The 24,007-nt window shown below is 42.0% G+C and overlaps 1 protein-coding gene across 1 annotated transcript in view; it reads right to left on the bottom strand.

Moving 5' to 3' along the window:
• Nucleotides 1-24,007, bottom strand: part of Sntb1 (syntrophin beta 1) — a 224,207-nt gene that overhangs the window by 108,312 nt on the left and 91,888 nt on the right. Inside the window, exon 2 of the mRNA XM_057792410.1 lies at nucleotides 10,641-10,857. Coding sequence (XP_057648393.1) covers nucleotides 10,641-10,857 — 217 coding nt within the window. The remainder of the gene's footprint in view (nucleotides 1-10,640; nucleotides 10,858-24,007) is intronic.

A 24,007-nucleotide genomic window follows, 5' to 3' on the forward strand; every position in this document is an offset into this window, starting at 1 on the left:
GTTTGTGTGCCGAGTGTGCACCTGTATATACACATGTGTGCATTCGTATGTGTAGAGTCCAGAGGTCAATGCCAGATGTCTTCATCGGCTACTCTCTACATTTTCCCCTCTCGTTTTATTTTTATATAAATAAAGCCACACTTACACTTGATACATTCCTCCTTTCTTTTCTCCAGCGACAAAATATTTCACTTGGCTTTGTTTAGGTGATGAGCAATTCGGTAGATGGGCGATATGCAGATGATAAGAGAGATAAATATACAGAGCCAAAATGGTAGTTTTGGAGGAAGAGAAAAGTGCACAATTTTAGATCAAATACGTTACTTTTCAACAATAAAATAGTGGTGGTTTGAAGTAAAGATCTTGATATTTTACCCACACTGGTCTCCAATTCCTGAGCTCAAATAATCCCCCTGCCTCAACTTCTTTTGTAGCTGGGACTGAAGACATGAATGAATTAATTTTAGCTTTAAATGTTAAATATTTAACTTATTCTTTAGGCTGCAATTGAAAAATTATAACATTGATTCTTTTTTCTTTTATTAAAAATATATTTTTTTATTTTTTTAATATGCTATGTTCTGATTATAGTTTCCCTCCCCCTACTCCTCCTAGTTCTTTCCTACTTCCCCTCCCATCTGGCTTGACACCCTTTATGTCTTTGGTTAGAAAGCAAACAAGCATCTGAGGAATAGTAATGAAATACAATAGAATACAGTAAGATAAAACAAAAACAACAAATTGGAATCTAGCAAAACAATCAAACAAGAGAAAGAGTCAAAGACAAAGAACATTGACTCATATGATTGAATATATATATATATATATATATACACACACACACACACACATATGTATATGTGTGTGTGTGTGTGTAGCCAAGTACAAGGAACTCCACTAACATGCTTCAGGAAGATTCTCGATCTAGAGTTTGAAAAATCATCTTTTCCACAGATACAGAAACCACTCTGCCATTAACACCTGGACCTATAACTGAAGGATATTAAAAACTATTTGCTTGGGTTTGAAGACAATTGCAACTTTGCAGAAAGTGGAAAATCCACACAGGAGTCACAAAGGAGCCAGGGGTTTGAACGTCAAAGTGCTGAATATTTAAAGTAGCCATAGGCATTTCTTAGGAAGGGGAGTGGGAGTGGTAGTGGGTAGCAGAGGGAGGGAGAAAGTCAGGTTGAAGACTTGGGATTTAATTTTATTCTTTGTACTGGGGATCAGGCTGAGGTCCTCATACATATGAGGTTAAGCAATCTTTTACTGAGCCATGTCCCTAGGTCTTTTTTAAGTTTTCTATTCGGAGTCAGGGTCTCATTTAAGCTGATAAGGTTAGCCTTCGAAATGGTTGTGTAGCTCAGGCAGGTCTTGCAATTGTGATCCTCTCCCTTCAGCCTTCCAAGCAGCTGTGCTACCGAGCCTGGTTGAGGACTTGGGACTTGACACATAGATAATACTTAAGTTCTTTGGAGACTACAAGTTGAGAAATTAGAATGTAGGTCCTTGCTAAAAGTCAGCAATTTCAGCAGCCTTAAAAATCTCTGTGAAAGAATGTTTTCTTATGAAATAAATCTCTGCTCAACAGCTCGGGGACATGACCTGGAAAATTCTCTGATCTCTGAGTAAAGAGGAAGAAATAAAAAAAACAAAACAGCAGCAACACTATAATAGAACTCCTCGGCTCTCCATGTACCCAGTAATGAAGACATTTTTACTGAAATCTACATTATGATATTGTTATCCTAGTAGGAATCAGAGATTGTCACCATTAAGTCACAGGTCATCACAAACCATTAGACGTGGCTAGAAAGTCAAACCATGTTTTCCAGAAAACATCTCTGTCTTATATAGGCAGATAAGACAGAGTATCTTAGACTGGGAAGTTCAAAACACCAGAGCTTTAATGCTGACGGTTCTGGATCCAGGGGAGTCTGAGATCAAGGATCTGGCTGATTTGGTGTGTAGTGTATATCTGCTCTTTATAGATAATGGCTAGTACGTGTTGTCATGTAGCAACAGGCTTGAATAGGCTTCTTGGAAACTCTTTTTATGGGCATGAAACTTAATCATTAGATCTATTCACTCCACAAAAATTTCATGTCTTAATAATATTAAACAGAAGATTAGGCTTCATCATATAAATTTGGGGGAGATAAGAATTTAAGAGCTAAGCCTGATTCCTCAAAATTCACACCTTTCAGAGGTATAAAGTATGCTTACACCAGCCCAGTAGTCTCCCAAATTGTAATATGTTCTAGTATCAATTTAAAAATCTAAAGTCAGAGCTGAGCTCATGCCTTTAATTCCAGCACTTAGGAGTCAGAGGCAGGCAGATCTCTGTGAGTTTGAGGCCAGCCTGGCCTAAAGAGCTAGTTCCACGACAGGCTCCAAAGCTACAGAGAACCCTGTCTCAAAAACAAAACAAAACAAAAAACTAAAGTCAGAAGTCTCATCTAGATATCTAACTCAGACTCAAGTGAGATGGAGACTCTTGTTCCATTCTAAGACAAGTTCCCCTCCAACTGTGAAACACTGAAACCAAGCAAGAGCCATGTTTGAAAACAGTGGCAGAGCAGGCTTAGGGTAAATGGCTCTATTCTGAATGGGAGTCCTGGAAAGGAAAACAGTGATAGCTGATTCTACTCAAATCCAAAGGTAACAAGGTTAACTGTAAATGTAAGTTTCTGCCCTTCCTGGTCCTGCAGCCATTCAGTATGAAAGAAGCACACAGAGACTTATATTAATTGGAAACTGTTTGGCCTATTAGCTCAGGCTTATTACTCACCAGCTCTTACAACTTAAATTCACCTATAATTCTTATCTATGTTTACCCATGTGGCTTGGTACCTTTTTTCAGTAAGCCATTCTCATCTTGTTTCCTCTGAGTCTGGTTAGTGACAGACTCTTTGCCTTTCTTCTTCCCAGAATTCTCCTAATCTGGTCATCCACCCACACTTCCTGCCTAGATGTTAGCCAATCAGCATGTTATTAAACCAATACTAGTGACAAATCTTTACAGCTTATCCCACAGCACATAACATCATATTGTAAGTCTTCAGAATATCTTTGACTCAGAGTCCCTTTCTCCTCACATATTTAGTTGGGGTTTGGGTCCCCAGTCTCCAGAGTACCCTGTCTCTCATGGCTTTCCTGAAACAGACCAGATGGAAGGTCTTAGGAGTTGAAGTCACTTGCCTAAAGCTTTATAGTGCATACTTTGAAATGTAGGTGGAAGTAGCCATGGATTCACAATGTGGGAATGCAGAGCCGTAGACACTTGAGTATTATCTGGGGCAATCAGGAACTTTAGATCATACATTGTTCAAGGAACAAAGCTTTGTAGTTGTTCTGTTCTCAAGGTCTCGACATTCTGGTCCTACAAAAGCAAGACAGCTCCAAGGAGCTCTTAAATATCTTTGAGGTCATTCTTTATCTGTCTTGTTGAGTAGTAGCTGACTTTCATCTTTCTCTATCAACCTCCTTACCAAAAGTTCACTTGGCCATGCCCTGCGTATTCTTTCTGAATATGCTTTTTCAATCTTACAGCACAGCTAGGCTGAGAATTTTCAAAAAATTTAAATTATTGTTCCCTTTTGCTTATACATTTCATTTTTTAATTTCTTTCTTTCTTCTTGTGTTTTAGTATAAGCAGTCAAGAGAAGCCCTGACACATCTTCAGCACTTTAAGTATTTCTTCCATCAAATATTTCAGTTCATCACTCAAAACACTTTTACAAGAGAGTAGGATGTGAGTACAACTCAGCCAAGTTCCTTGACATTTTTTTAAGTCTCCTTTTGAAAGACAATAGTCTTTTGCATGAAGGACTGACCTTAAACCTAATTATTTCCTACAGCCTCTACCTCTCTTTTTAATAAAACGTTTTTTATTAATTCTTCGATATACAAAATACATAAAACCGTATTTTTATTATATTCACTCCCTATTCTTACCTTTTAGTCCTCCCACATCCATTCTGCCCCTCCCTACCCATTTCCAACTTTGTATCTTTTTTGTTTTAGAGCCCACTGAGACCTAATTGTACTGTCCATATACTCATGGGTATGAGCTCATCCACTGGAGTGTGGAGCACTTTTAACCAAAACCAATTCTTCCAACCCTACCAGTTGTCAATAATCCCCCAGTTAAGGGGTTGGGGCTCATGATTTCCTTTTTTCCTCTATACTAGTATGTTAACTGACTGGATTTTGTACAAGGCTTATGCAGGAAACCATAAATGCTCGTGATTACAATGGTCGTGAAATGTCCAGAGGACACCCTTTCACCCTGGACTTCCCCAGCCTGTGACTCTTATTCTCTCTGCCCCCTCTTCCTCATGGTCTCTGAGCCTTGGGTAGTGGTTGTGACACAGCTGTCTCATGTGTGGTTGAGCACTCTACATCCCGCCTCCTAATACTACTGAAAGGATGATTAGGTTTCAACATAAGACTTTGGAAGGCATAGAAATATTCACTTCTGCATTTAAAGAACCTGAGAGCAGGGGAAAGTAGTAATAGACAATAAGTGATGGCATGAAGATTGGAATCCATCCTTTCTAATTTCAATTGTGTTTTGCTCTCCCCTCTCCCCGTGATATAGCATAGAGTTCATTTGGACCTCCAACTTAGATATTGGAAATGTGCCCATTTCATATAGCATAGTTCTACACTGATTTTACATTTTCCTCCTGTTTTCAAATGTAATGTAAGCCAGGATCTCTGAGCAACAGATTCCATTATGAAGTAGTTATTAGGTGCCCAATCAAGAACAATAAAATAGAAACAAAATAAGAAAACATGTATTTGGCAAGCCTCTTTATAGAGAAGTCATCCTGGGGAGAAAAGGTAGACATACGTGCCTCATGAATCTTTGTTCTGAATGCAATTAAGGCGGGAAATTGTCAACAATACTCAAAGTTTAATGAGTATTGTGGGGAGTTCTACATAAGGTATGGGGTCAGGAGGAAATAAATTTAGGCTAATAAAATGCTCATGCTTCTGTTGTTAGTCACTAAAATGTTATTTCTCTATAATATGGGGCTAAAGTATTGGGGAATCATCTAAAACTCCAGCTGAACAAAGTGATATGAAAGCCACCTCGGAGAGCCAGGACTAAAAGGTGATTCAGTTTGATAAACAAAGCCAAACTCTTCTCTGTTCTGACTCTCACCAGAAAAAAAAGAACCATGGAAAATAAAGAGGTTTAATTAGCCATGAAAGGATGAGGGAACCATGCAGGGAAACCACAAGTTATTAATGTACAGCCCAGAGGAGAGGGAGTTGGCAAGGGAAAATATTACAAAATGGCCTCCTTGAAAAGGCTCTTCCCATGCTGGGAAGACCAGCTTTGTCTTTCTTACTTGAAGCACTTCAGATGTATCAGCCCATCTTATTGTTGGTTTTGAACTCATCAAATAACTACAGTGGTATCTGAATTTCTCGTGTTGCTAGTCCACATAGAAAAAAATGCCTGCTTTAGTTGCCTTGGATGTTAGCAATGTTGGTGGAACTTGGCATTCTGATATGCCTGCTTTATTTACATGTGTCTTCCTACTCAGCCTGTCCACAGCAAGAGTACATCAAGATCCTCCCTTGCAATCAAGCCTGTTCGCTTGACAGCTGCATTGATCACTTAAGTGGATTCCGGCTATTAGGTTAATGTGCGCCGACCTTTCACTGATGAATCCATTCTTACAGGCCTCTAAGTCAACTTTCTGACTCTCTGTGGCTGGAGTTCAGCCTCTGATGGATGGTGACATCACGGATGGCGCTTGGTGGAAATAATTCCAAGCGTGCCCTACAGGACTCCCCAGATCCCACCTCTCCGAGTCACTGTGCCAAGTTGGCATTTCCCCTTGAATCCTGAACAGCACCTTGGCTCATTTCTCACCTGAGCACCGTGCACAGAAATACACAGTGATTCCCAGAGCAGGTTGAGTGTATATCTTTGTACTTTACCTGTGAAATATACAGTGGGTTATGCGGTGTACTTCACAAAGTGGTGACTGATACCTCATAACACGGCCTGTGCTGACGCAGCTGCGCATGCCCACTAGCAGGCTCGTTAAGGCATTGCCCTAGTTTCACCAAATTTTCTATGTGTGGGGATAGAATGTTGCTTTTATCTATTCACTCAGATTTAAGACTGTCTGGGGAAAAGATGTCTTCAAAAGAGAAATTTGAAGATGTAAGACTGCTCCAAATGGACAGATAAGTATGCTGTTTATCATATATTAGTGAGAACACTCTGGAATAGCTACTTTGTACTGATCGAAGTCCCTGAAAGCTAGGACAGTGGAATGAAACGTTGAATGCCTCCCATTTCAAGAACCGTGAAGTTCAGGAAGCCGACAGGTGGGTATGTAAGAAAAAGTTGTCAGTCAGGAGGTGCCAAAAAGTAGCCAGAGCTGCATGGAAGGCATAGCCAGAGTGATGCCCAGGAGGGGTCACTTCTGCTGGGGCTTAAATAAAGGCCACTGAGAAGATGACAGGGAAGTGATTGCCAGCCTTCCACAGATTGCATAAGGATTGCTGGAGCTTAAAAGCTGAAAGTGTAGGGGCCAGTGCTGGGCAATTAGGGAGGATACAAAGCTTACTGGGGTTTTTATGAAATAATGAAATAGAGATATTGTTATGCAGGGGAGAGAAAACCTGTTTGAACAAATGGATAAATGCAGGGTGTCTTATTCCATTGACTAGGAGGGTGGGGGCTGGAAAACAAAGCATCAGAAAGGATGTGGCTCCAAATACTCTGGGGGACTGAGGATGTGGCCAGGATGAGGATGCTGGGTGTGAAGGCCAAGAGTTAAATATGGAAAGTAAGGACCTTATGAAGAGGCAGCCTTTGAAAAGAATGTGCTGTTCTCACTGATAGCCACTAGCAGTGAAATTCTTGTGGATTTGGTGCCTGCTGGGTGACCTTTTTCATAGTAAGAGCAGCAATCTTTCCTGCTGTTCTACGACTGTTTCTGTTTGAGAAATTGAGCATTAAAGGTTTTAATGCAAACCTTTAGCAACTGTGTGTCACCTACTGAGGGCATCAGCCCCTGAGATGTTGGTGGCATTTGTCAATCCGCTCTCATGTTCTGGCACCCAGGAGGCCATTAACTCCTGGCTGACAGTTCAGGTGGACTGTTCTGTCAGGTGTCGAAGTCGGGGACAATGGAGGTAAAGATCCAGAGACCGGTTTGGTGTCAGCCAAGGCTGGGCAAAAAAGCCAGCTCTTCTGCTGGTTTTAATTCTGAAGCCCCAGCAAAGCTCATAAAAATGGTGATGGAGTACACAGAGGATGTTCAGTTCAGTGCTGAGTTCTTTCCTGATATGATGTAGGTGTGCCAGAACCAAGATGTCTCATGCCTGTGGCTAGACACAGGGCCCACACTCTTCGTTCCTCTTCCCTCTTTTACATTAGCCCTATGTACTGGATTCCATTATTATCTTTTAATGATTGGCTAGATTTTTGAGTGTGAATTTCTTCCATAGTCCAAGGGTTACTCATGGAGAGTGTTAAAAAAAGAAAAAGGAAAAAAAAAGAAAAAAAAGAAAAAAGAAAAAGTAAAAAAAACAAAAGAAAGGTATTTTAGGTATGATTTTATTATTAATGTTCTTGCTTCAGCCCACTACAGCCAGAGGACATTGTTTATATAATTTCTACCTTATGGGACCTACTTTATTCTCTTTGTGGTGTACTCTATGTCCAATCGCGTGCATGTTCTGTGTGCATTTAGGATCACATGGGATTGCAGGTGTCATGGTGTCATGATTGTGGATTCCATGTGCATCTAAATGGAAGTCCATTCTCTAACAGCAAGATACAAATTTTAGGATATGTCTAGGAACGTATTATTGTGCTAGTCAAGTCTTCCATGTCCTTACCCATCCTTTGTCTTCCACGTGACTCATCTTGGACTGAGAGTGACATGTATAAGTTACCTTACCCTATCACACTTCTGTTTTGTACTGCTCTTTCTGTAGAGTCTGCTAGCCACGCTGCTGCTGTATTGTCATTTGGTTGTGTTTCAATCTCTCAAAGGCTTCTCGTGAATTTTGGTCTTCAGCATAAACCAGCCCTTCTTTGTTCTGCTCTCTGCTCTTCAGCCTGCTTTTTACCTTGTCAAAGATCAAGATTGAAATCGGTGCTTTCTGTCGCTGCTCCTTTGCATTAGGCTTGTGGGCTCCTGCCAGGCAGTGCATCTTGCCCCTCCAAAATCACTTCGTATTAGGAGTTTCTTGTACTCAGCAGAGTTGTGGTTTGCCAGAATTACCTTTCTGACTGACAATGTTATATTCTTCCCAGCATGTAAACGCAGTTCCATCAAACATCGCTTTCCTCTTCCTTTCTTTTCTTTACTCGGAGCAAGTCTCATCCTTATCTTTTGGGTGGTAGCAGTTCAGGACCTATCTGGACATAATGCCCCTGCCTGTGCCATCTCTCTCAGCTGGACCCTCATTTTTAGTTCTACCCCGTTGTTTCTCATATCCCAGCAGGACAGGCTCTGCCTCTTCCACCCAGGATGCCATGCAGATAACTCATCAGTGGTTGACTTAAACAGCAGTGGTATTAAGCTTTAAAAATCCATTTTCCTCTCTGGATAGACACACATAATGGAATCTCCAGTATTATTAAAATCTGAGGTTTCTCAAAATAGTCTTAATAATTGATTGACCTCATGTTGTTCATAGGTCATACGTGTTATAGCCTATAAGTCTACTGCTAAAAAGAACAATAGAAAACAAACTTGATGAACTTTTTCTTCAAGGTATCAATAACTTCTATGATGTTTCTGGAAATTTCTATATCTTCCTCTATTTTTTTTCTCATAGTATAGGGACAACAGTAACATTACAGATAGCCGTTAGGAGAAATATCAAGGATTAAAATATTACACATTAAGCAGGTAATATGAAGGGCAAGGCAAGAAATTCTGTGAAGCCCCTAGGTATGAACAGTAGGAATGAGAAAGAGCATCCTTCCCCTTGTCAAAGGATAAATTGCTTCTGGGTCCTGCTACTTAGAACGCAGCATGCAGTAAGTAGCATGTGTTCAACAGTAGCTACTAGGTTTTTTCTTTTTAGCAATGTAAGAACCTATCTTTAAAATGTAAAATTTCACAATATTTAATATGACAATGAATTTATTTAAAATGATGGTTAGAGTATTAAAAGAAATATGTATGAGTAGAGTATACCTACAAGTTGTGACTTTGCAATTGCTGGAATACATAAACTAATATAAAATTTGGTATAAGATGAACACACCACAAATTGTGAATTCATTGAATCTGAAACCTTGATGCTAGATTTTGGGAGAATGGATTTATTTGATGAGGTAGGTAGGACCCAAGGGAGGAGGAAATCAACTCCCAGGGAACCCATGGAGATGGAGGGAGAACAAAACAGAACAGGGGGAGAAGAGTCATCAGGAAAGGACCACCTCCTCGTTCCACCGGCCCTGACTCCTCTCTCAATGCTGCTTGCTGCTTCTGTCTTATGAGCAGCCCATCCCTGTGCTGCTATGAGGTCACTGGGAAGAGTGCTGGGGAGGAGGGCTGTGGGGTATGTCAGGTGGCTGGAGCCAGAAGGCCCCCAGCAGTTTCCTTAGAGTGAACTTCTTGGGTTGAGAACTAAAACCCACATAGAGTAAGGAGGCAAGGAGTCAGTTTCCTCCCTGCCCCAATCACTTTGGCTTGTCCCCATTAGGAACGGTGAACCTAGCCAAGTACCTCCCAGTCGTGGGAGTCACAGCTGTCCCACAAATGGTGTAAAGAATGATGAGTAGAGCTGCTTCTATGTGGATGCAAAGGTCACCAAGAGTCCCCATTTGCTGGCTCACTGCGCAGTCTCTTTCTCTTTCCCTCCTCCCTCCTTCTTCCTAATTTTCTTCTTTGATATCTTTTCCTACACAGATTGCGTATTGTGCGGTCGTGTACCTTCAGAGTGAAAAGTGACCGTAAGCTTATACTCCACCTTTGCTGTCCTCCAGAGTGCCCTGGATTAGGTGGAAAGTCCGTCCTGTGGCGTTCAGAGTCACTTATGGATTTTGGAAAAGTGCCCAACAGTCTTGGAGTGATGCCATTTCTTATCCCTTTACGGGAGAGAAGAGTTTTGAGCCTTCTGCCATCTAACCCTCCTAGGACACCATTGAGGGTGCTGGGGCTCAGGTAGATTTTTGCCTTTTAATAGCATGACTAACACATGTCATTGCAGTGCTCACTCGTTCCAGTGCTAAGCACTTCATAGGCTTTCCTCCCTGAGCCCTCACAGGCTTATATCTATTTCAATTTTCCCCATCTTATAGACGACAAAGCCAAACTATGGCAGTTTGAGGAGCTTACCTAAAATCTCATAGACTCATAATGAACAAACCAAGAAAGATACTGGGATGCTGATGTTGATTCCAGTTCTCCCACTCTACCTAGAAAGTGGGTCATATGCATTTACCTCCTGATGACAGAGAATGCAAGGAGCCCTGGGTGGAGTACAATCTCCTCCTTACAATATGCACCTTCCCCATGCTTGGAGGGTGGGAGGACCTTCCTGTCCACTCATGAGAACCACGGAGTCTTTCCAGACACGAGCACAACTTGGCAAATTCTCTCATCACCTCAGGAGGTCATGGAAGTTTGCCCCATTACCTGTTTTCAGGGTCAGCCAAGGTCATGCTTCGGGTGACATAACACATCTTGAGGGGGATGCTTTTCCGGTCCCTATGGAAGGAGAAGGACTGGGATGACAGAGGGTCTGCGGAGCTGCCCCCTAATCTAGGCGACTCAGGTGGCGGCGTTTCCCATCCAATCTCAGAGACAGGGGATCCTTTCTTCACATAAGGCGTGGCTTCTCTCATGTACTTCACTGTAAACGAAAGCACAAGAGGCACTTTTAGGAATACTGGGGTTGGTACACCACACGTACAACATATAAGTAACATATGTGTTGGGGGATAATCAGCAACTGTCTAATTGGACTTTAGGCCCACTCACCAGGAAGGAACACATGACTGGTCCTGTAAATCCTGCAGGAAGAAGGTAACATGCTTATCTTTGTACCTATTAAGTAGTGCAGTTTGCATCCTTCATCAAGGATGCTTCCCTTTTCTTACTATGGAAGGCCACTACAGAGACCTACAACTTGTCAAAATGTAGAGAATAAGTGGGTGTCTATTCCCAATCAGGCCATCTGCAACAGAACCCCTAACCTGAGGCTCATGCGACAGCAAAGAAGGAATGAAGTTACTGTAAAAGCCACAGGACCAGGACAACTGCCAGCTAGTGTTAACTGTATGTGGGAAACTGCACCCATGAACTCTCAACAATGTGAATGTCTTCTCAAGACTATACCAACTGAAACATCAACACGGATGGGCAAAATTCCACAAGGTCTTACCGCTAGGATCAAGGGGAAATTGCTATAGGCAATTATGGCTTCTGGGGAGGGAGAATCAGTTCTTTTTAGGGCTGGCCCCCAATAGGTTTCCCAATCTTAGGGGTCAGCTCTGAACATATGTACATGAAGCAACACTAATAGGACTCAGTAAATTTTGAGTGTGTGTGTGTGTGTGTGTGTGTGTGTGAGTGAGTGTGTGAGACAATAATAAGTCTAGAATTTGGGAGGAGGAGTTAAAAGAACACAGACGAGTTGGATATGGGAGAGGGAGGGATGTGGATGATGTCAATACACTGTATTCATATATGGAATTCTCAAGAAAAAAGAATAGCAAGTTACATTTCTGAAGAATTTCTGTCTCTGAAAGAAACTTAAATTAAACATGCTGTTAGCATCAAGTCTCTTAAATTCTGAACAAGATTTAGGATTTCTGTTCCTTTCAACATAATTATCCTATTATTTAAATTATGTATCAACGTCAATCTTAGAACTTGCTGAAGAACAGTGTTCTTCAGTTGGAAATTGCATGTGGCTTTTTAAAGTTGTAACAAAGTCTGTCTTTTCAGATTATAAGTCATATTCTGGATGAAAGACTGAAAACAGTGTACAGATGATGTGGGGTGTGGCCTTGGCTCAAACACATATGATTCAATGCAGGTGTAAAGAATTCAGTAGCCACACCCCTGCCTGGGATACTCTTGCTATGCTCAGAAGCAAGGTGTACTTTTCAACATAATGGTACTAAAATCATGTACACAGAGACATGAGTATAAATGTCTATATTCTAGTGGCAAAATCTGAAGTAGCAGAGTCATTATTTTTCAAGACTGAGAGCTTGAAAAATAACAGGTTAAATACATTGTAATTTCTATAGGTTATAGATATGGTGGATATAGAAATGTTGATGGAAAAAGATTTGCAAGATCTATGATTAGTGGAAACACAAAGTAGACAGGACTCTATATACTACAATATCTTTGTGTATAAAATCACATATATATCATTTTGTGATTCTGAATATATTTATATGTAGTTTATACTAAAACATATGCATATTTATATATAACTGCAATTATTTTTTGATATGAACTCCAGAAACTATTGATAGTAGGTTTGTTTCAGGGAATAGAATGAAAAGCCAACATGATAGAAATAGACTTTTGCTATCTATTTGTGCATTTTTTGGTTTAACCATATTGATATATTGCTTTTGTAAGAATAAAAAGAGTAATAAGATTGAATAGAGCACACAGAAGTTCTTCTCTTTCTCTTGTTTGCCTTGATATTTCACAGTAATTTGTCTGTCCTAAATTTAAACATTGTTTCTTAGACATCTTTTGGGTTAGCAGGGCAACCAAGTTTTCAGGAACATGAAGTATGGAGTTCTCCATCTCTTTCTCTGTTAGCCCCATACTCTGGTTCTCTGTTACGTAGTGAAGAGAGATTATAGCTAAGGCCAATACAAGTATCTGTTACTACCACTGACAATGGATTCAAACGAATGAAGATTTGGTGATTACTTCATCAGAACTTGAACAAGTCAGTTCACGAGCTATTGCTTCTGTGCAAAGGGAGATTTAAGGAGAGCAGCATGTAGTTTCCACACTCAAGAGCTATAACATGAAGATGACTCTAGGAGACACTTATTGTACCCTATCTGGATCCTTGTCCTACATCCTAGTTGCTGTGAATTGGCTGCAGCATATCACCGTTCCCCTGCTCCACAGACCTACTCTGGGCATAAGAGAGGCTGTAGAGCCTGGGAGGCTGCAGAGTTGCTGACCTCACACAGGATATCTGCTTCTAGGAAATCCCACTGCGGAAGTACAGAAGCCGCAACATGGAGTAGAGTTACCTAAGGTTTATAATAGGAAAAAAGAACTTAGAAAGAACCTGTAGGTACGAAGTCAGGATTTAGTAGGAATCCAGAGACCCATGATCCTCTCTTCCACCCCATCAGCAAAGATCACAGTTACAGGAGGAGTGAGAGCACTCACAAACATGTATTGTAAGGAATGCATTATTACCGAGCATCCCACTTAAGGAAGAGCACAGACATGACTCAAAACAATTTAAAAACCTCATGGAGACTGACTTTAGCTACGCAAAGTTGAAAGGAATGAGACTCTTTAAAAATATTGTATTTTTAATCTTCTATAATTGTGTGTATGTGTGTGTAAATGTGGATAAAGTTAAAAAACCAGAAAAGTGATGAAGAAAAGGAAAAAATGTGCTGATGGAGGTGGGAGTGACTAGGGAAATAAAATATTAAAGAGAAAAGGAGATGGAAGCCTTACATGGGAGGACCAGGGATCATAAAAAGATGGGGAGATGAGGGAGAAGAAGAAGCTTCTAAAACAGTCTTGACTCAAAAATGTCACAATGATATCTAATACCCTGAATGCTAATTTAGGAAATAAAATATGGCAGCCTTCCTGTCCCTGCAGACACAGTAAAAAGTGTTTGGCTTGTGTATATATAAAAAATACTCATTGTTGTATAGAAACTCAGGCACTAACTGAGACAAGAGGAAGATTTTTCTCAGAATGCGTTCTTATCTGTCTGGTTGGAGCTGAGAATGAGTGTTTCAGACTGAGACTTAAGGATGCTGAGTGAGGAAGTGGTGTTTGAACTTAGCCTTAATGTAGCTAGCACTTTAAGAAACAGAAGGATAATGAGTGTCCTTTACATAATGCGCTCTGATTTGCAACCCTGACTGTAGTTCCCTAGGAAAGAAAAATTTGGTCTCAGCTTGCAAGAGGGATGAGAAACACAGTTGTAATTCTCTTAATCATGGGCCAAGTATTGAACCAGGTTGTTTATGTTTGTCCCATAGTTGAGCTTTACAACTACCATTTAAGGACTCACTTTATAATTTGGTAGGGAAACCAGGGTCTATAGAAGAAACATCCTTCATTCACTGAGTCCATGTACCCACAGGCAATAAAAATAAAAGTATATTGCTATTCTTTTCAAAAAAGCTTTGTAGAGCTATTCTAATTCTGCCAAACACGTAGGTTATCCTTGCAGTCAGTGTTCTTATATCCATCATGCCATCGGTTATCAGCAGTTTGTCATGTAAGGGCTCACACGGCTGGTAAGTGACAGAGCACTAGTGACCTTGTTCAGAGATGCCCGTCCATGAAACCTGGCTATGCCATGTAGGTGGAAGATGCTTAAAAGTTGATAAGTTTGGATTTTAGTTTAGATAGTGGCAATGATGGTTTCCAGTGAGCAATATAAAAGCACAATCACTAGCCAGTTGTAGAGTGAATTCCTAGAAAGTGGACTGGGATACCCTAAGGGAAAAGATATTAGACATAGGTCAAGCAGTTCTAGGGTCACAAAGCATTATTACCAGTAACGCAAGCAATATTCTAAATGTCCTGCTTAAACATGAAGACTTCTAGAAATATGTGGTTTGGTCCACTTGTGAACAGAACTGATAAGCATACAAAAGTCTTAGCTGAGAACCAATTATTTGCCATGTTCCCACTTCCTTTGTGACACAGGATTTGAGTAATTTGCACAGGAGAGATGGCATAGCAATGCCTTGAAAGTTGACCTTATGAGGGATAATATCTAATGTAGAGTGATGCTCTTAACACGCCAACAGAGTGAAGACAGAGAGGATACACTAATGCGACCAACTAAAATTTTGTTCATTCACCAACTTGTATCAGTTTATTTTTACAGACAAAGGATTGTGCAGCCTGTGAATGCCGAGAAATCACCCCTGATTAAAAGATAGTCAAGTCAAGGAGAGGAAGCAGGTGACGGGGGAGAACTAGGAGACGTGAAAGCTTGTGTTAAACTTCAAGCCTGGTTTAAGGAGGTGCCACAATATACTGATATCTAGCAGCCCCACAGAACCAAATTATTATTCTTTACAGAAGAAAACAATTTCATCCTAGGCTGCAAGACTGCTGAGAACCATTTCTAAAGGCAATGAGCTGGCATAAAAAATTAAAGAAAACATTGCATACTAGGAAACAAGGTACCATGAAGAAAAGCAACTGATGTAGCAGCAGCCATATGTACTTAAAAACCGTAAGAGGGCAGTTGAAAGAAACAAAAATTTGAGAGAATCTTCCAGAGACTATTTAAAGAAGTGACCTAACTAGTTAAAAAACAAACAACATATCTAGTAATATAATAAGAACCACAAAAGCAAAATTAGCAAGTAATCCTCAAATTAAAGCTTCATTAGAATGATATGTCAGAAAGAGAAATTAGTGAATAATGAATTAGAAGGAACTGCCCAGAGGAAATGGCTCAGAGACCAAGAGTGTCACACTGTTTTTACAGGGAACCTAAGTTCCATTCCTATAGTACCCGTGCTTGGCTTCTCACAACTGTCCAGAGCTCCAGCTCCAGGGTGGTCGGATGCCCCAGTCCTCCATAGCTACATGGACTCCCGTACCCTTACCCCTATACAAACACATGGGCATATACACAATTTTTTAAAAAAAATATGTGAAAAATAAATTACAAACAACGTAGCACTAACTTCCAAAAATGACAGCAAATACGGTTTGAATGTTAAGAGGCAGGAGGGATGGACTGTAGATGCAGAAGAGGAGAGCAGAAAAAAACGTGGCAGAGAACAAGAGTTTCCCAACTGCAATTGTGCAGATCCATAGGTTTAGGGATCAGACTTGGTCTTTGCTGAATGAGACAGACAGGCTTCAATATCAAGTTGAATAGAAATAATGTACAATCTATTCTTTATACTTTGAGTTGGCTTAACAGTTTGCTTCTCCCTCAGAGTGCATGCCTCACCTGAACCTTTCAGCTAGCACCTCTGGATTTTCTAGCATTGTGAGGATGTCTCGGCAAAATTCCGAAGTGAATCCTGAGATTTCTGGGAGAAAAAATGCCGTGCTTTGCAGAGGGATGGCCCCACAGACTGTGTGTCTGAATGCTTGGCCCATAGGGTGTGGCACTATTAGGAGGTGTGGCCTTGTTGGAGTAGCTGCCATCTTGTTGGAGGAAGTGTGTCACTGTGGAGGTGGGCTTTGGGGTATCATACACTTAAGTTATGCCCAGTATGACACACAGTGTCCTCCTGCTGCCTGCAGATCCAGATGTAGAATTCTCAGCTCCTTCTCCAACACCATGTCTTCCTGCGTGCTGCCATGTTTCCCGCCATGACGTCAATGGACTAAACCTCTGAACTGTAAGTCATCCCTAATTAAATATTTTCCTTTATAAGAATTGCTGTGGTCATGGTATATCTTCACGGCAATAGAAACCATAACTAAGACAAAACAATTTTCCAAATCACAGAAATAGTGGGTGGTAACCACTACTGCTTCTGAGGCACAGCTAGGCTCATGGGGTGTCTTCCCACACATGCTGTGAATGAGAATGAGCAACATGTCCGTGCTTACAGCTCCTGGTCCAGGGCTGGAGAGACAGGTTCTTGGAAAACACTTGCTGCGCCAGTATGAACGGAGGGCCTGCATTCAAGTCTCCACAACTTATGCAAAGCTTGGCGAGAGACAGAGAGCATCTGTAATCTTGGTGCTGCAATGGTGAGATGAGAGGTAGAGAGAATCCCTGAAAGTTGCAAGGCTAGTTAGCCTTGACGTAATGCCAAATAACTAGAGACCCTGCCTCAAACAAGGCAGAAGGTAAGACCAATACCCAAAGCTGTTCACTGACCTTCACACACTCATATTCTCAGGTACTGAAGTGCTTGAGCCTGTCCAAGAACGTGCACACACAGGCTCACACACACACAGGTACACACACACAAACACAGCCTTTGTTTAGAAGTCCTGATTTAAAAAAAAATCACATTTCATTATTTTCCTCTGTGCTAGGATTTGCTAAGATTCTAACCCAGGGTCTCTTACATCACAGGCAGGCAAATGGTCTCTACCAAGCTACGTGCCCAGTCCTTGGATTTGGCTTCTGTTTGATAGGCAGGAAAACCAAAGAAAGTTGTTCCTTTGTAAAACAAAGAAAAAGGAATGGTCCCTGGATTTCTCCAGCAGGCCCTGATTTCTCACCAGAGGAAGTAAGAGTCATCACAAGTCCCGTTAGCTTAAAGAGTCCACAGAATTTCTACAAGGTGGCTAAGCACTTGAGTCCTCTTCAATCCCTGATTGAGACCTGAGGCTCAGGACCCCCGTGTGGAGAGTAAGAATGATACGGACACATTGGGGGAGATAAGGTAGTGTCCCTGATGAGGACAAAGAGTATGGGCGAGCTTTCCCTGGTTCCTTGAGGCTTGTATTCTAGACAGTGAAACACAACCAAGTAAAGGCAGTGTCATATAGAGTAAGGAAAGTTTTACCTACATCTGAGGTTGTCTGGGGCAAGTGCCCCAAATGAGTGCATTGAATAGAGACACATGTTATTAATTTAGCAAGTTCAGAAGGAAATAAGAGCCCTAGTAGGGCTACTCTGCTTCCTGAAGGACCAGGAACTCTGGCTTCTGCTATCTTCCCCAGCACATTCTTACTTGAGCACCTGATAACCCCAAATGGCTGAGTTCCACCCATCATGACCCAAACCCCACGAATACAAAGGTAAAACTTAGAAGAGTACCACGCATCTCCATTTCGTTTCTGTTCGTGTGAAGGCCCGGCCTGGCAATTCTACTTACAAAAATTCTTCGGCTCAGGGTTGCAGGTGAGTTAAGGCTGTGGGGCCATGAACCAGCTGGTCACATGATACCCACAGGAAGAGAAGAGAACACACGTGAATGCTCGCACGCCAAAGTGCAACTGGGTCTCTCCTTCCCTTCAGTGTCGGGCCTAACCCATGACACCCTTATTTCCTGGAGGCTCTTCTCGCTGTGGTGTGCAGAACTAGGAAAGCCCCTTCCAGGCAGGCCTCCAGGCCAGCTATTCCAGACAGTGCCTCATTCCTTTCTCAGGTGATTCCAACTGTGTTAACAGAACAATCCACACACCAGCCCTCCTTCCTTTAATTCCACCTTCCCGACACTGACGAGTCATTTTTGTTTACAACTCACTGGCCAATGCTTAGTCACATGACTACCTCTAGAAATTCCTTATTCTGAGTAGCTTTGGCCACTCAGCTGAGAATCGCTGTGGAGGGAGGCCATTACTGTGGAAAAGGGAGGCCAGGTTCTAGCTCCCTCTTAACTCTTGGGATTTACCACATGGATACATTATGATTCTTTCTGAGTTTACATTGTATACATAGAAGGCTTAGCCAGAGCTTCAAAGACTGTGATGTCTCTGCTAGGGATTTCATGATCACTAACTTCTACCGATGCTACAACCTCTGTGGCACAAGCATAAAGTCAACCCTGTTTTACCAATGACACAGCACTAGAGGGAGGAGTTAAGTCACATTCTGTAGCTTCCAGTGGTAGAAGTTGGCACAAGGACTCAGTAAATTTAATAGTGTGCCCCAAGCCCTTACTTTTAAGCATAAACTATACTATTTCTCACATTTCTTTAGAAACTGGTGTGTGTGTGTGTGTGTGTGTGTGTGTGTGTGTGTGTGTGTGTGTAAGTCAATGTTTTTCCTGTCCCGGGAGAAAACATCCAATTAACAGGCTGTTTCCTGTAACATAAGAGAGTTTGATTTTGTAAGCCTGAACTATTAAACTGTGGCATTTCAATAAGCACCTTTGAAGACACCAAAATATATATTCATAATAGAGGGTTTAACCCAGAAGAACTAAACAGCTAGTGTCTTGCATAATTATACCTCAATGGGCTTACAGACACTAATTTCAGGCAAAGAGCTGTTGAAACCAATCAAGGAGCAGTCAGGCCCAGTTCGGGGCACCTAATAATCAGAATTAATTAATAAACCACGGCCTTTCTGGGCATCATGAATTAAAATCTGTGCTTGAGCAATTAAGATTCCAATCTTGAGTTGCAAGAAAAAGAAAGAAGCGGGAAGCGGGCCGTGAGAAGCCGACTTCGGTGCCGCACCAAGTTTCTCTCAATATGGTGGTAGTTTTTCATCTGAAGGACAAGCAGTGGGGAGACTCTCAAAAGCACATTCAGGAAAGCCCAAGTTTGTTAGGGCCCTAAGTTGCCACAATGAAATCTTTGTTGGAAGGGCCAGATGACATTGGAAAGCAAAGACAGACCCAGCCATGCAGGAGGAAATGCTTCAGGCAAGTCTAATCAACTCTCCTACCAGGCCTGTTTCTAAGGAGCCAGGAAAGTGTGCTTGATATGTTCAAGTTTTCTTTTTCAGAACAACAACAACAAACGAGATTCAGGTTTGGGAGGAAAAGAAATATTCCACGGCCCCCAGGGAGTGCGAGCTCAAAACGCGAACTTTCTAACGTGATTGACGGGAGAAGGAGATCAGCTGATACTGAGAAACTCAAGGATTCAGACCATCTGTGAATCAGTCAAGCTGAACCCCAGGCTGTTGGGTGTGGATTATGCTGAGAAGGTGCCATTTCAGACGACACGTTTGTAGGTCACCTTACATAAGATGCAAGAGGAAGTCATTTATATTTCCAAGAAGACCTAGGAGTGATGAAAGAGGCGATCTGACTTTCTCTCCGACTGCAGCTAATTTCTCAGTAGGCTGAAAGCATAGAGGAAAGAGAATTGGGCCTGGGAGTCAGGGACCTGGATTACAGTTCCAGATCTGGCACTAACTAGCTTCCCAGCCCCGAGCAAGTCACTTCACCTCCCAGATCTCATTTTCCTCACCTGCCGAGGGAGAAAATGAGGTCTCTACCTTTTAAACATTGTGTGATGCCTTGAGACGCTGTCTCCTCTGAAAATACACACACAAAATACGCCGGGGAGCTGGGGAGATGGAATGGTCTGGAAAGAGCGTGCTGCATGTGCTGCATAAACATGGACCTGAGTTTTGGTCCACAGCATTCAAGCCTAACACCAGGAGTGGTAATGCATGCTTAGACACTCAGGGCTTGCGAGGTGGAGACAGAAGCATCCTTAGGACTTACTGTCCAGCCAGTCTAGTGAAAACAGTGAGTTCTAGGTCCTAATAAGAACCTCTGACTTCAAAACCAAGAGGGTTGGTTTCTACAGAATGACAGCAGAGCTTGATACAGGATCTCCACACATATATGCAAACTCATGTTTGCAAAGCCACACACACACACACACACACGAGTGGGAAGACAGAGAGAATACATTAGTACAACTTCAACTCATTATTCATATCATCCACAAATAATCCTGCTCCATTATGTACCAACTTCTAGTTCCAGGGCTAGGGCCCATGCAATGCATCTTCTGACTTTGTGAGCATTCATAGGCCCCTGACACACCACAAGCTAAGCTTATGCTGAGATCATTTGCTCAAGTCACTGGTCCCCTAGTTTGACTGCCTTGCCACTGAGATATATTCCTAGCCCTGACGTCATTTTAAAAAAACCTGCCTTTATTCTTCAATAAAACAAGATTGTTGCCCAGAGTACCAGGGACACAAAGAAAGTATCCTATTCCAGGGTAGCCCTGTGGTCACCCAGAACATATTGGTGACTTAGTCGTCACTGGGCTCTCCCTTTAGGGTAGATTGAGTATTTGAGTTATCACAGTGAATGAGGTAGGTAGGCTGGCTGCTGGCCCTGTGGAACCCGTGTGTAAGGTGGAGAAGGGCATCAGACAACAAAGAACCATAGGGGTCACTCTGAAAGTATAAAACATGACTAGAAGGTTTTGCTGGTCTTTCTAGATTATACAGAGTTGCTCACCCTCTGGCTCTTACTTGTTTCCTGTCCTTGTCCTGCCCCATGTGGCCCCCATAGTTCACATGCACACGGTAAAGACCTGCCTAATACTCTGAATGTGTCAAACACTTGTCAGTTTCTGCTCTTTACATAGGCCGTTTCCTATTTGGGGAAAACTCTCTATTTCCACTAAGCCTCAGTTTAGGTTAGACTTCCTTTTGTGAAGTGGTCAGACTCTTCCAGACACATCTTCTTTCCAATCCCACCATGCAGAGGGCCAACCTCCAGACTCACAGCTTCTGGATGGTGAGTCTCAGAGCGATGGCTCATTGCAACTGATGGCCCAGCTATGTCAGATGTCCTAAACGTTGTGTGGCTACGGTGGAAATCACATCATTAGACTCTGGATCCAGACTATATAGTTTCACATCCCAGCTCTGCTGTCTTCCAACTACAGGAGCTTGGGGAACTTTCCCTAATATTGCCATGCTTCTATCTTCTGTAACGCTAAGAGTAAAAATAATGCTTACCCCCAGAGAGCTATTATATGGTTTGCTAGCACATCCAAGGACTTAGAATTATGTATAGGACATGGTAAGTAATCACTAGAGTTTGAGAACTATAACTCGGTGAGCTGTCTCTTTACATCATGCCATAGCAATGCTCATAAAAGTCTGGGTATACAGCATGGAATTACTTAGTAAATGGAGAGCAAGTTGTATCTCCAAGACACATTTTTTTTTTTTCTCACAGATTTATTCTGTAGAAGGAAGAGTACACCTGATCTTTTCTGCAGGCAAAGTAGCAGAGGACAGAGATTATCAATCACTCCTTGAAGGGTGCAAGGCCCAAGAGTAAAAGCAAAGGTCAGAGACTGAAGAATTGTGTCACACGGAAGAGCAGATGGCAGGACTTTTCTGCAAAGAGCCAGATAGGATTTTTTTTTTGATTGTATGGCCACAGAGCCTCTGTCACAACAGCGTCTTGCCACAGTACCACAGAGAGGTTATGGGCATTGGTGTAGCCACAAACAATAGTCTGGATTTGACCTACAGGCTGTCATTTACCAACTCTGACTACAACACAGTAACTAGCAGTTATTCACTGCTTATCATGTTTTGGGTCCTGGTCTAAACATGGGAAGCATATAAGCTCATTTAGGGCAGTTCTGCAAAGTAAAGCCCACCATTCTGACAAACAAGCAAGGAAACATATGGAAGTTTCTTGCATATTGTTGGCAGGAATGACTGGGGTCCAGGAGGATGAACTGGGGCAGTCTCCCTCCAAGGTCCCCACTCTTAAAGACTCCAGACATCTCTTCCTCATACACATACACTGGATGCTGCTTCCCACACAACCCTGTTTTTCTAGTCATCATGAAATGTTTTAGAAATCATGCTTGATAAAATGATCTGTCCTGTCAATAATGTCCCAGGCTCAGTAACTTATCAATAAATATACCGATGTGGCTTCCCAAGGCCGGGCAAAGAAGGTTGAGCCAGTGCAGCATCCTGTATCCCATATATGAAGACATAAGACTAAACAAGGGGTACATGAGGACAAAAGGATAGCTAGGCTGTTGGATAGCCACAAACAAGGATGCCGTGTATTAAATAATAGGGGTAAGGCACTATAGTGAAGACCGTGAGTGTTGGGGGGTCTGACGCTGGAGTTCAATTTCTAATTCTTCTTTTTGCACCCTATGTGGTCCCGAGAAACTCACTTGAGTGCTCTCTTCTGTTACTTATTATCTGTCTCACAGGACTATTAGGAAATGAAATACACTAAGAAGGTATGTGTCAATCACCACTATAAGGAGTTATCTCTGTTAAACAGGAAAGGTTTAGGAGACATAGATATCTGTGGGCTGGGTTAAAATTACTTTATTTATTTTGTTTTGTAGAGGAAATAGAGTCTTGATGAGGGAACAGAGATGACAGAGGTCAGATCTGGGCTTAATAGAGAAGGGATACGCCGAGGTGGTGACAGCCCCATTGCTACTGACATTTAAGCTGAAACTGGTTGTCATATCTCCCGGCCATGTTGCAGAGACTCCTGCTTCGTAGAAGAGTTGATTATTTCTCAAATCCTTTAAGCTGTCACATGCTATGCTGTGACTCCTTGTGGAATGTAGTTTATCAAGTTACTAACCCAAAGCCTCTGATAGAGAGGTCAGTTTGCAGTGCATCGAACATAGAGTCAGGTCGTGCGCTTCTTCACTCTCATGGAATCAGCTGTGGAACAGCCGGGCGACTTGGTAAATCGAGTCTTAGAATCCCCATCTATAAAATGAGGGAAGCAATGTGTTCCTTAAGGTAGGCATTACAATGTAGTCATTCTGTATATGAGTCTCGGGTCAAAAGATCTGGGCTTAAGTCTCAAATCGTCCTCTGAAGTGAGGAGCCTCTTTGATGATGGGCTGACACTCTCTGTACCTCAGTTTCCCCACAGGGCCACAGCAGCACCTGGAGTATCTCACAGGATTACTCTCAGGGTTGAATATGAAACAGCACCTAAAACATACTTGATGCTCAAATTTAAATATTACTATTATGGTATTAGCATAATCATTGTTATGACATTTCAGTAAAATGAAAATACATGGCAGGAATGCACCATTAAGCACAGAAAGCATTATAACAAAGAGAAATACACGTCATGTCAAAAAGGGTTTTATTCTAATCCCAGCACTTGGGAGGCAGTGGCAGGCGGATCTCTGTGAGTTCGAGACCATACTGGTCTACAAGAGCTAGTTCCAGGACAGGCTCCAAAACCACAGAGAAACCCTGTCTCAAAAAACCAAAAAAAAAAAAAAAAAGGTTTTATTCATCCTTGTCTAGGCATGCTGTGTGCTCAAGGGGGTCCTAGGGACCCCTGACAGCCAAGTGCCCGGAGAGCGTAGCAGATATGAGGGCTCATGAAACCAGACAATATTGTGAAAGCTGCTACCCTTCAATGCCCACA

This window comes from Chionomys nivalis, chromosome 17, assembly GCF_950005125.1.
Source record: "Chionomys nivalis chromosome 17, mChiNiv1.1, whole genome shotgun sequence".
Taxonomy (NCBI): domain Eukaryota; kingdom Metazoa; phylum Chordata; class Mammalia; order Rodentia; family Cricetidae; genus Chionomys; species Chionomys nivalis.